We start from the raw sequence: 13,783 nt of genomic DNA, 5'->3' as shown, positions 1-13,783 counted from the left end.
CAAGAAGAGGAAAAGAAAGATAATATATCAGTACTATCAACAGAAAATAATAGAAATAATGAAAGCAACATAAGAACCAGAGAAAGATGACATCTAAAAGATAACTACAGTAGTAAGCCGGATGACATCTAAAAGATAACTATAGTAGTAAGCCGGAAAATAAGGCAAGTACCCGATGTACTAGTTGAGTTAAAAAAAGAAAAAGCTTTTTGATAGAAAAATATTGGCTAAATGCTTCGGTGCCAAGCTGCTAGTAATGTACATTAGGAAAGTATACACAACAATAAAAGTTAGAAGCAGTGGAAATGATAAATAACTCTCTTCACACAATCAAACAAATATTTAGAAAAATGATACACATAAGTATACAGTAACCAATGAGCTGGCAACTTACATACAAAAATTGACAGATTCTGCATACATAGTTACATACATAAACCTCGAGCCAATTTGCAGAGAACAAGACGGTTGAACCGATTTGCAGAGAACAAGACGGTTAAAGTCCATGACATGGAGAAACTAAGCCAACCATTGATCCGTGAAAAAGGTTCAGTGCTGTTGCCACACTCTCCATCAAGCTAAGTTGCAGCATTCTTCCGATGGCTTAAAAAATTTCGAGAAGGTATTAGAAACACAGATTTGTTCTACTTATTCCTTCTGTCTTTCCAATACAAACTCAACATACAAATCTTTGATTCCAATCACAATAGTAGTTATTAGTGGCCCCATTATCGCTCCCTGCAGAACATAACCATGAACAATTAATATCAAGCAAAGTAAAATTTTAAACGAAAAGATAATTCATTCTCTTTCTAGTTAGCTAGCTGAGCGTCAAATTATCTTTTCTTGCTTGGCAAAACAGCAGGGCTGTGCACCTTAAGTGCCACTACATAAAGAACACCGCTAACTACTCTATGCATTCGATTTTTCTCTTCTTTTGCTTCTTCTCTAATACTCCTTTATAGTGTCATTTATATCGAAGATAAGATTTAAGATATTCTATTGAACTGCTGGAGATCTTCTCAAGGTAGCACCATTTTCATCTGAAGTAAACCGAGCAGACTCTCCCTCTTAGAGTAATATAAGGATCCTAGTTATGCATTGAGTCAGCAGTTCGTGAAAAACATAGGTATGACTTACACTAAGGGTTGACATAGTGAAGAATAAAGTTGTAGGTGAAGGCAGTGAGTTTCTTTCCTCAGGGGAATTGTTTGCCCTTCCCTTCATGTTGTTTTCACAGCTTTTGAAATAGAAAAAAGAAATTAAAAGCTTCCTTTCTGTCTAATATTGGAAAGGGAGCCTTGGCGTAACCGGTAAAGTTGCTACCATGTGACCAGGAGGTCACGCGTTCGAGCCGTGGAAACAGCCGCTTGCAGAAATGCAGGGTAAGGCTGCCTACAACAGACCCTTGTGGTCCGGCCTTTCTCTGGACCCCGTGCATAGCGAGAGCTTAGTGCACCGGGCTGCCTTTCTGTCTAATACTGGAATAGGTGACTCGGGGCTATATTTTGCCTACCTCTTATGCACCTTTTCTTCTCATGGTCAAGTAGAGGAACAAGAGGAGAGAACACGTCCAACATATGGTACCAAAGAAATGCAACTATGCGAGGAAATTTATGACAGAAATTCAAGAGGCAAAGATGCTTGTTATTTACCTCAATTGCTGAAGAAAACAATGTCATTCCACCAATAACGCTGAGACCAGTGAGATATACACTATAGCCAGTGTTATCCTCTTGAATTTCAGAGGTACCATAATCCATAAGCACAAGATGAATAATGGATAAGCTGAACGCCAATATATACCGACCTTCAATCACTAACTGTAATGCTGCCGGGATAGTTGAAAACCACGCAGGAAAAATAGGAAACAGAGGACTAATAAGTGCAAGGACAGTCGACATATACAAAAAATGTATCGAGTATAATTTAAACAAGAGCCAAGTTAAGCATCCTTGAAAGAATGCAATCTCCGCCGTTGCTAAAAGAACCCCTGAAATAGCTTTATCAAGAACTTCAACACATCGAATCCTTGCCGAATGTGATATTGGAAGCATACATATAACTTGTTCGGTTGCTCCTCCCGACTCGGATGTGATAAGATAATAAAGTACCCAGAAAAACACCATTGATTGAGACAGAAAATTGAAAAGACCTGCAGCTCCGGAAAGTATAGAGTTCCCGATTGAGAACATGACCTGTAAACTACTACCTAAAAGAGATGTGCTAGTAACAAGTACACCTTGCATTACATTTGCTCCTTGAACGGCAAATCCTTTTGCCTTTTCAACCAAGTCCTCTCTAGTGATCAGCAACTCCCGGAAAATTGCGTCGACTTCTGTGTACATTTGTTCCCACTCACGATCCTTAATCCTCCTTTTTAGGCTCAAGATCTTTGCAGTATACCGAGAGGGGGATGCTAAAGCCGTTGACCGCCCTAAAGAGTTATTAGCCGGGGTTGTGATAAAATGTTTGATCCCACTGACAAACTCGGTCATGTTATATTGGATAGCGTAGCTATCTATCTGGTCGAATACAGTCTCGTACAATTGAGTAGTGTACTTATCCACCATCCCAGGGACATCATTTTCATCCATCCATTGTTTGACACCAATTTTCTCCGCATAATTACTCTCCTCTACGTGGGATTTCAATGCAATAACAGCATCTTTCCCCTCCACTCCAATCTCATAAGAGAAGAAAATCGTACCCGCCAAAGAACCTACGCTCAACCCAACAATCAGTCCTACTGCGACGATAGTTTTCAATCTTTTCAATATCCCTCTAGTGAAGAAAGCAGATATCGACAGCCTACGAAAGCTATGACTCCTAAAAGATGTTACTGCACTCATAGTAGACTCCACACTATTAGCAGGAAACATAAATCCCAATGCAAGAAGCGCTACTGATCCAAAGAGACCAATTAGCTCATAGGCCATCACAAAAACCCAAAAAGAAACTAACCACCTTAACAACATAAAAAATCCACTTCTACTACGCTTTGAGGCATTACCTTTCTGTCTCCTAAGAACAACCCTGAAAATCATTTCCCTAATATCAACAAGGGTTTCGACGAAAACTCTGATTACAGCAATCGGGACAGCCAAAATGGTTTCGGTAAGGCCTAGTTCTAAAGGTTCAGACCAGAAAGCAACAAGAGCTTGCTGAATTCCTCTTAATGGTATTGAGCAAAGCACTGCCCATAATATAGGCCTTAAATATTCTTCAAGCAATTTGCCAACAGCATAAAGAATGAAAATTGTGAATGCAAGACCTGCATGAGCCATGGCTATATAGAGGGCCAAGCGTACCTGCTGCAACATAATATAATTAAGCTATTAAAATGTCATATCTCTAATAAAGTGGGTGAGAACCATGAGGTCTCAGGTTCAAATCCCAGTGGAGGCACACTAGGTGATTTCTTCCCATCTATCCAAGCCTTGGTGGATAGAGTTACCTGGTACCTGCTGCTGGTGGGAAGTGGCAGGTATCCTGTGGAATTAGTCGAGGTGCGTGCAAGCTGGCCCGAACACCACGGTTATCAAAAAAAAAAATAGCTTAACTTTTAGATGATATGGTTATACACTTTAATATGGTATCAGAGCAGTTAGAGGTCCCAGATTCAAGTTTCACCGCCATCCTCTATAAAAAAAGAAAAGAATTTTTCCATGCGCGGCCATTAAAAAAAATCAGTCCTGTGTTGAGTCATGGCTATTTTCAAGTTTGCCTCTCTCTCGACATAACAATGTGAAGGGCGTGTTGACACCGGTGGCCAGTGGCAAAGTCAGGAATTTTTCCCAAGGGTATTCAAATTTGAAAGAAATGAAAAAAAAATCATAAAGGGTATTCAATATATTTATATACCTCTAAAACCTAATATTTTAACTATATACACAATGTAAGTTTTCAACCAACGGTGGTCAATTGACCATCCTTGATTGGCTGTAGCTTCGCTTCTTGCCGGTGGCGGAACTAGTAATTTCACTAACAGGTGTCAAAATATAAAGAATTAAACAAACGAAGAAGCTAATAGGATTCAACATATAGGATATACACATAGTTGAGACATAATATAGTTAAGTATTTAAAAGTGTGTTCTATCTAACAACTTAAGCTTTTAAAAGAGACGGTCACACACTACAGCAATACCTGAGATTCCTCTGATAAAAAACTGTGATCTTGATTCTCTTTGGTTTCTGGGATTTTTGGGGGAGTTTGTGGGGAACCATCGTTCTTGAATTGTGAGTCATTTTTCTTCATTGAAGCAGATCGGAACATTTCTTGCCAAGGTGGAGTAGAGCTGCTTGATTCAGTCTTGGGGTCAGAATAAGGTACCAACTCCATTAACAAGACACAATCTCTCTCTCTCTCTCTCTAAAGGGTCAAAGAAAAATCTAAGCTTTGACACTTATGGGATGTTAAGTTAAGGTGCTGAAAATTCCAAGAAAGTTGGGAATCTGACAGGGAAAGAATGTTTGATTTTCAGGAGAATATGTAATATGCTGACACAAGTTGCAGTAATAAAGCAATGAGGAATTGTGCTTTCCTCAAATGGGAAAGTGTGGTAGACTTCCAGACACTGACCATAAATTATTGACAACAGTATCTCTGACTTCAACTAAAGTAATGGGACCTGTCTTAACTTTGGAGCAGCTATTAGGGGTCCGGAACTAAACGTGGTTCTTTTAGACTTAAAATACTTTTTTAAGCGTAAAAAATAAAAAGTTATATTTCTATATAAAATACTTAACGGCCGTTTGGGACGTTAAGGTAAAACGCGGTTCATTATCGCGTTTTATATAAAACGCTTTTTGATACAGTATTTTGCCTTTAGCTGATGAGACTACTATATAAAGTGCGGTACATTACCGCATTTTATGTAAAACGCGGTAATAGACTGCGTTTTATATACATAAATAACAGAACCCTTCGCTTTCCCCCCACGTTTTTGCCCAGATCCCCATCCCCTTCCCCCTTCGTTTTTAAAAATACAGCGGCCCCCCTCTATTAACGTCTAAAAAAGCTCGTGTAGACCCCACCCGTCCCGTAAAAAGTAAATATTGTTGGTCTCACATCCTAGCCAAGTCTTCTATTGTTGCGGGTTGCTTGTTTCATAGTCAAATTTTCAAATCTTCAACTTTCCGAAAAACATAATTCGAGGTATTCCGATTTAGTTTATGTCCAAACTCGTATAAATAATGCATATTAATTGTTTTGAATGTGTTGTATGTTGTTTTGTGCTTTTTTTGCGATTAAATTGGTATGTTATTTTTATCCGGACTAAGATATTAATGTTGTAAAAAAATATGTAAAAATTGTGAAATCGTTATTATTTGTTAATAAAAATGTTAATAAATTACTATTACTGTTTTATATGTATTTTTGTGATTACAATGTATTTGTTGTGTTTTATCTGGTTTAAATTATTATTTTTGCTTAAAGACTAATAAATCGGAATGCCTTTTAGGGTAGTAAAATGTAATGCCTTTTAGCGTAGTAAAATGTATTGCCTTTTAGCGTAGTATAAAGACTAATAAATCAAACACAAACTCTGTCCAATTATATTCAACATATATTTGGTGCTACTAGGCCGCAAATATCGAGCCTGGAACCCATATATGAATATTTAATAATTAAATATTATATAATTATAAAAATTAATTATTTAATTTACAAACAAATATATAAAATTATAAAACTAACATGTAAAATAATAAAACTAACAAATAGAAGAATTCAGGATAAACTGGTGCTATTAGGCTCCAAATATCGAGACTGGAACCCATTTGTGAATATTTAATTATAAAAATTAATTAATTAATTTACAAACTAACATATAAAATTATAATAAAACTAACGCATACAAGAATTCAGGATAAATTGGTGCTACTGGGCTCCAAATATGGAGACTGGAACCCATATGTGAATATTTATTTATAAAAAATTATAGTTTAATTTACAAACTAAAACATGGAAGAATTCAGGATAAATTGGTGCTATTGGGCTCCAAATACCGAGCCTGGAATCCATTTGTGAATATTTAATTATAAAAATTAATTATTTAATTTACAAACTAACATATACAATTATAATAAAACTAACACATACAAGAATTCAGGATAAATTGGTGCTACTGGACTCCAAATATGGAGCCTGGAACCCATATGTTAATATTTATTTATAAAAATTTATAATTTAATTTACAAACTAACATATAAAATTATAAAATTAATACATAGAAGAATTCAGGATAAATTGGTGTTACTGAGCTCTAAATATTGAGCCTGGAACCCATATGTGAATATTTAATTATAAAAATTATTATTTAATTTACAAACAAACATATAAAATTATAAAATTAACATGTAATTAATGTTGTTTGATTTACAGTAGACGACATGGAGGTGCCGCCTATTCATCCCAGACCTTCCAGCGATGTGCTACTCTCGTTACAGGGCGATCATAGGTCCGCCCACATATGGGAGGTGAGTTACTGACCCAAACTCTCCGCGCCAGGAGAGTGGACAACATGTGGGACTTTCTGCATGCCAGAGTTCTCCATGCCTGTGTAGTCGCGCGCCTGCAGGACACGGGTTTCTACAGGATGATTGAGATCGGGCGGTTGCAGCTCGATTGGTCTTTGATCACGGCCCTGATAGAGCGGTGGCGACCGGAGACGCACACATTCCACCTGTCCATTGGCGAGGCCACCGTCACACTATAGGACGTGGAGGTTTTATATTGGTTGCTCGTTGATGGACACACCATTGCTTTGCCGCCTGCTATGAGAGAGATGACATGTGTGCAGTACCTGGACATACTGCAGTGGCTCACTGTTTTCCGCCTAGAGGATGAGACTGTACTGCATGGGACCAGTCGTTTCCGTTAACGACTATTCGAGTGTGGTTGGAGGCATTACACCCTCAGATCGATGGCGATACATGGGATTATAATGTTGACCGGTATACGAGGTTGCTGCTACTCTTGTTGTTTGGAGGGGTCTTATTCCCGAACACTTCGGGGAACCTAGTCAGTTTGAGATTTCTTCATCATCTTGAGCGGCTAGATGATTTATCCCAATACAGTCGGGGCTCTACTATTCTCGCCTACTTGTATAGATGCATGTGCCGGGTGAGTATGGGCACCCAGCGTGAGGTTGCTGGATTCTTGCCGCTACTACAGGTGACAACATATTCGAATACTCTATTCATTTTAACATACCTAGTAAAAATATATCTTAACTTTTACGTCAACTTTTTATGTTAGGTTTGGGCCTAGGGGCGGTTCCTGTAGTTGCAGCCACCTCTACCACCATTAGATCCGGATGTACCACCGGAGTTTCTCCCTCTAGCTAGGAGGTGGGTTCTCCGGCGGGGACATTCGCACGAGTACGAGGCTCGGCATAATCTCTCCTTGTGCAGGGATATATTAGATTTGCTGGATGGCGCACAGGTAAATGTATATCTAAGTTTATTTGTCATTACTTCAAACACAAGTTGCGTATACTGACGTTTTTTGTTCTTCCTTAATAGTTCATCTGGATGCCATACAGCGACGCGCTGATAGCTGGCTTGCCCGATTATTGCTCGGCCGCCCGACTTATATGTGGCTCTTCCGTCCTGTTGTTCTGCCTTATTATTGTGGAGCATCATGCCACCGAGCGGGTACTTCACCAGTTTGGCAGGCTACAGCTCGTACCGACACCGCCCACCTGGGAGACCCCACATTACCAGCAGGATGATCGTACCAGGGCAGACGAACCATATTTGGCATGGCTACAGGATCAGAAATTTACTTGGGACCGACGATAAGAGCTGATTCGGCCCCCCGCTCCACCGAGTCGGCATGATACTAAGCATGATTATATGCCCTGGTACCGCGGCATTACCCGACTTTTCGTTGGGAACCCCATTCACCGAGCTGGTGGTCGGTACGTTCCATATGACGGGAGGCACGAGGCACCAGTATGTTATTTGGTATTCTTACTTATAACTGTAATATAGCGTTCTGTAATTTATATTTTACATGTTGTGTAGGTTATTGGTCTACATTTACTCCACCAGTTGGGACTGCAGATGCAACAGCATGCCGACGATCCTAAGGTCGCTTTGCAGGAGTATGGCCGGTAGGTTACAGAGCTGGCTACCCGGACACTACATCGAGCCAAAGAGGACGAGCGCTTAGATCACGTCCCTGCTTATATGGCGCCAGAGCACTACCATCGGGGTAGGCATGTCCCACGCGCGAGGGGACGTGCATGAGACAAGGTTGTCCCACGAGGTAGGGGTACCCCATGAGGTCGTGGGGGGTGGCGAGAAGGTGGTCCCCAACAAGGGGGCATTGAGGCACCTGATGAGGATGTTGGAGCTGATCTGCCAGGTTACCTTTCTCAGCCAGACAAGCATCCCAACAACATGCCGTTATATAGCCTTCAGCTGGCGCTGACTCCAGTAGCATCGCAGGTGACCTCGTCAAAGCCATTGTCGATCACGGGCACGAGCATTACCAGAGATTGGGAGTAGTTATTTTCAGGCCCATCGACCACTGCTGAGGATCGGTCGACCCGAGATGTAGATGGTGGCCGCCGGCTGAGTTTTGGCTCATTGTCGATGGGTGCTGTGGATCTTTCACAGGCGCAGGTATGTTTGTATTACTATAAAATTTTAGTTTGTTTTTATCTCATTGATTCGCCATAAATAACTTTATAATTTTCTTATTAAGTCTTTATCCCAGCCCGTCACGGATGCCACTTTGCGATGCTGAGCAGGACCCCATGGATGCTTATATTCAGGAGCCCGACGAGACCATGGTAAGAATTTTTTTTTGACTCAACATGTACATTACTAATATATATTTTCATATACTGAACTGACTTATTGTTTTGTAGCTTGCTGATGGACCGACGGCCCCTTCTACCGATCCTGCAAGCACTACTGGGCGATCATGCTACAACGCATCCTCATATAAAGAGGCGATGTGATGAGGATGATCCTGATAGCGTATTCAGGCGGGATGGTATTCGCCTCAGGCCAGCGGCTGCATTGAAGCACACATGCTGTGTGACACATTCTTTTTTTGTATTTTATGTACATTATGTAAATATTAAATTATGTAAATAATAACAATAATTTTTTATGCTTACATAATATGGCATTATGTTTTTGTTACCCCGTTTCTTCTTTATTTTAACACAACACAAACACAAACATAGAAACTTAACATAACTTAAATTCAGTACAACTAATTGAAACACATGATACGGGAAACATAAAGATATACTACTACACTCAACACGTACATGTCATTGTTTAGTCACCACCGCCTAGTATTCTCTGTTCCAACCACTTAAATTTTTTTTCCAGCTTATTTTTTTTATTCTTCCACCTCTTTGAGTTTCTCCTTCAACTTCGCAACTTCTCGTTTGTATTCTCGTTCATATTCCCACTGTTCTTTCATCAAATCATGAAGAAACTGCAAAGATTGTTTGTAGCATTCCTGGTGACAGGGTTCATCAATCCATACCTCAAAATTGCAAAAAGGTTCGTCGGAAACCCTATAAAACTTGTTCACACACATCCAGTAGCGGCGTCCAACTTTACCATTATCCCAACAGTCTTTCATGATGCATTTTTTTCCGCACTCGCACCTTGGTACATAAAGGCGTTCAGACATTTGTTAAAGAAAAAAAAACCTTGCTTTTATGGAAAGTTTTGCTATTGGTTATTGTTAAGCGCAGAAAATAACTAGAATGCGCCCGTTATTTATAGGCAAGACAACACACAAAACGTAGTATTTAACCGTGCTATATATATTCACGCAAAACGTAGTATATAACCACGCTATGCTTGGCGTGTTGAAGTTTTTTCTGATACAAAACAGCTATTTCGTAGTCGGGCAGCTTTTTAGAACGATAAGACAACACACAAAACATAGTATTCAACCGCGCTATATATATTCACACAAAACGTATTATTTAACCGCGCTATATATGGCGTGTTAAATATTTTTTCTGAAATGAAATAGCTTTTTCGCTGTCGGGCAGCTTTTCAGATTGACAAGACAACACACAAAACGTAGTATTTAAATGCGCTATATATATTTACTTATTTATCAAACATCTTCCTCCTCTGACTATGTAATTTTCTAATAATTTTAGAGTGAAAATTGAAAGTGAACGTTAAAATTTTTCGTTTTTTAATCTAATACTATTTTTGATTGCATGAACGGGTGGGAGAAATTCATTAATTTACTCAACTGAAAAAGTTAAATATCAATAAGATGTAATAAGGCTGTGGAAACATAATTTTATTTGATACATCTTGCAACATAAATAACTACAGACACTTATTACATTAAATATTACGAAAACAAAACACTAGGTGTATCCTTGACAGTTGGGTACATTAGACGAACTTGCACTAGGAGCTGGATTACCACCGCCACCCAAACAGTTGAAGGACATTTACGACGGTCATGTCATGTTTGCGAGCATATGCCACATTTACGCGCATAAACGGTATCACCAACATCCATTTGGTTCCGTATACGCGTTCTCTTTTACACTTGTAGCTTGCACAAATAGTCCTTGTTACACAGTATTTTAAATGGTTCCGGCGACTAATAATGCTCAGCATCCACTGGCTGCAATTGTCCACTATATGTGTTTAATCATGCAACAGTACTGTATTGCCTATCAACATAGTTGATTGGCCGTAAACCTGTTTGTTGAAAGCACTTCATGGCATGTGAGCACGACATGCGGTAGATGGTCCATTTCCTACATGAACATAACCTGCTGGCTTCATTTATGGTATGTATATTATTCTCTCGGTATTGATAGATAGCGGTGCGAACTTCAAAAACACCTCGGCCATGATCATACTATAAATATGAATGCCAATGTGCTCTCCTCCTCTATTTCTCAAATATTTTCATCGGTATTGGCATAAATTCAACACCCCTCTCCATCAATTCCGATGCACCTCTATGCTTTTCAACAAACCTCTCTGTCATCTGTTTGAATGTCATACGGACCATGGCAGTGACATGCAATCCACATGCAGACTTTAATAACCCGTTGAAAGACTCTGACACATTTGTAGTCAGGGTTTCCCATCGTCTGCCACCATACGCATGCAATGTCCACTTGTGAAGCTCATGTCGCATTAACCAATGATAGGCTCTTTCGTCTAACTGCCAAATCAATTCCATGTGCTTCCTGAATTTGCACTGCCGGTGATCAGTTGCAGCTCCACATTAAATCATGCAAGCCCTTGTTGGGATATTTATTTTGGAAATTGGCCTTCAGGTGCCTCACACATTAACGGTAGCATGCATAAGGTTCCTACTATTCAAGCAAATGCTCTACAGAACTTAATATACCACTATACCGATCAGATACTAGACAAATACCTGAACGTTGTTTGACAACGTGCTGCTTCAAGTGTTTCAAAATTAGCGTCCACGTCTCTTCGCTTTCATTTGCACAAATTGCAAAGGCTAGTGGAAATATTTGTCCATTGGCATCTACTGTAATAGTAATCAATAGCTTAATATCATACTTTCCATAGACATGAGTACCGTCAATGGAAATTACCGGATGACAATGCACAAAACCATCAATTGCTGGTTTAAATGCCCAGAACACATATGTGAATATATATTCCGGTCTTCCTGCACTTTGCTCAAGCTTCCATTCAACAACAGTCCCAGGGTTGAGGTATTTCAATGCGGCCATATACCTAGGTAGATATGCAAATGACTTATCCCAGTCACCATAAATAATTTCAAATGCACGTTTGCGCCCGTGATATGTCTTTCTTTTGGTAATAGTACACCCATATTCCTGGTGGATAGATGTAATACACTCTTTGATCTTATACCTAATGGACGCTTCAATGTGTGGAATCAGTTGAAGAGAAATCAAGTCAACATCCAAGTTGAAATGATTCCCATTGAATGTGTCCATTTCACAATTGTGGGTGCCAATATATTTACCCACTTTCTAAAACCCCATTTTCTTCTTGCTCGCACGCATCATCCAATAAGAACATATAAACCATCTATGGCAAACATTCTTGTATACATACGGACTTGACTCCCATACCGTCATCTCACGACACTCTCTTACACTGTACATTTTTACAGCCCTGGTTAGGCGAGCTTTATCGGGAAAAAACATGCCCTTTGTCAGCACTGTTGGTCTAGACTCATCCCACATTGTTGTCCAAATTTCATCAAGATCCCTTGTGAGGGCATCCACATCCGGCATACTTGGCAAATTATTAAGGTAGGGAATATGCCTTGAATGAAACGGCATATGGGACTCGTACACTCTTGGTCTAACAAAAGGTGGAGCATGCTCCCTTGTCAGCTCAGGTTCGACATCCTCTTCCTCCTCATTATCACCCTCGTCAGGGAAGGGTGTGTCATATCCAGACTCATCGGCATTATTGTCATAATCACTATTATCTTCCTGACTCTGCGCATCTGCCAAATCCCGAGTCTACAGGCAACTAAGTGAGGTCAGGACCATCAAATTACTCAAATTGATAAATACTTTACATATAGATATATCACTTCACTTACAAGTCGTAATGTGTTGATATTCCACGATGGACATTATCCTGTTGGTGATGATTCCCGAATAGACCACCGTGATCCAACATACCAAAACTATGCATATTCCAACTGGGCGTGAGGTCATAACTTGTAAAATTTCACATCTGGATGGTACCTCATGTGGAATATATGAGTGTTAATACAAATTCAATACAAAAAAATAAACATCGTAATACAAAGGAAAATTGAAGTTTACCAGTCGTTTTGTGAATTATGTAAAGTATGAGAGAAATTATTTCCTCGCTCCTCGTTCGCCTGTGGATATAAGTTTAGATCCGTTCAAACTCCTTCAGCTGGATCCTGTTGGGCTACAACTGCTCTAGAATAACCACCCAATGATTGAGGGTTATCACTGATCTGCGCAACATCATTTGTAAGCCCCGAAAAATTTCGCAAAGTAATCTAGGATTTTGTGGTGCCATGTAGGCTAATTATAATATTTTATGTACTATTAACATGGTGAACATTAATTGGATTTGGTAAATAAGTTTACAAGTCTTATGAAAAGTAATTTGGATCCCAAGGAAAGGCCCAAGCCTAAGTCAAATTGCAAAATTTCATAATAGGCTAAGATTCCAAATGAGTTTGCACAAGTCCACACTTTGAATGAGCATATCTAAATATGTATAAGGTTTTATGTAATGAACAACCTATAATATGAAAGGTTTTCAAGTCTAGTTTTCAACGTTTCAAACCGTTCGTCATTTGGACATTCCTACACAAAGTCATGATCAAATTACCAAAGGCTGGAAAAATGTGATCCTGTGTCCATTCTGCGATTGCAAAACCATTATGCGGTCTGCATAATTGATATGCGATCGCAAATCTGGTCGCAAATTGGACCAATGTAGCCCAATTTTGGGCACCGGGTTTTGCAACGCATCTGCGGCCAGCATACCCATTCTGTGGTCCATTATGTGATTGCAGACCCGAATTTGGAGGGTTAATCTTCCTATTTTCATGACCCGACCCCATTTTAATATTTAGGCTTTAGGGTTTCATTTGGGGCGATATTCTAATGATTTTAGAGAGAATTAAGAGAATTTTAGAGAGAGAAGGAGGGAGCCTAACATTCTAACCATTCAATCTTCCATCAATCTTCAAGAATCAAGGAAACCAATCACAAGATCTTCATCTAAGAGGTAAGGTTCTATACACTAGA

The 13,783-nt window shown here is 39.4% G+C and overlaps 2 protein-coding genes across 3 annotated transcripts; both read right to left on the bottom strand.

Moving 5' to 3' along the window:
- Nucleotides 1-189: 189 nt before the first annotated feature.
- LOC104211735 (uncharacterized) lies at nucleotides 190-4,590 on the bottom strand. 2 transcript variants are annotated; one of them, XM_009760832.2, is made up of 3 exons: nucleotides 4,150-4,590; nucleotides 1,656-3,314; nucleotides 190-738 (listed from the first exon to the last, which is right to left on the bottom strand). In XM_009760832.2, exons 1-3 carry the CDS (start codon nucleotides 4,342-4,344, stop codon nucleotides 649-651), a joined length of 1,944 nt encoding a protein of 647 aa, XP_009759134.1. In that variant the 5' UTR covers nucleotides 4,345-4,590; the 3' UTR covers nucleotides 190-648. The 2 variants fall into 2 exon arrangements, with proteins under 2 accessions (XP_009759134.1, XP_009759136.1); XM_009760834.2 differs by having other exon boundaries at nucleotides 1,656-3,311.
- A 6,757-nt stretch (nucleotides 4,591-11,347) lies between these two features.
- On the bottom strand, nucleotides 11,348-11,968 carry LOC138874647 (uncharacterized). The gene has a single exon (XM_070153420.1). The coding sequence runs from the start codon at nucleotides 11,966-11,968 to the stop codon at nucleotides 11,348-11,350; it is 621 nt and encodes a 206-aa protein (XP_070009521.1).
- Between the last annotated feature and the right edge of the window lie 1,815 nt (nucleotides 11,969-13,783).

The sequence above is a fragment of the Nicotiana sylvestris genome, chromosome 8 (genome assembly GCF_000393655.2).
Source record: "Nicotiana sylvestris chromosome 8, ASM39365v2, whole genome shotgun sequence".
NCBI classification, from domain to species: domain Eukaryota; kingdom Viridiplantae; phylum Streptophyta; class Magnoliopsida; order Solanales; family Solanaceae; genus Nicotiana; species Nicotiana sylvestris.
Note: the sequence above shows the minus strand (reverse complement) of the source record. Positions and strands in the feature narration are given on the sequence as shown.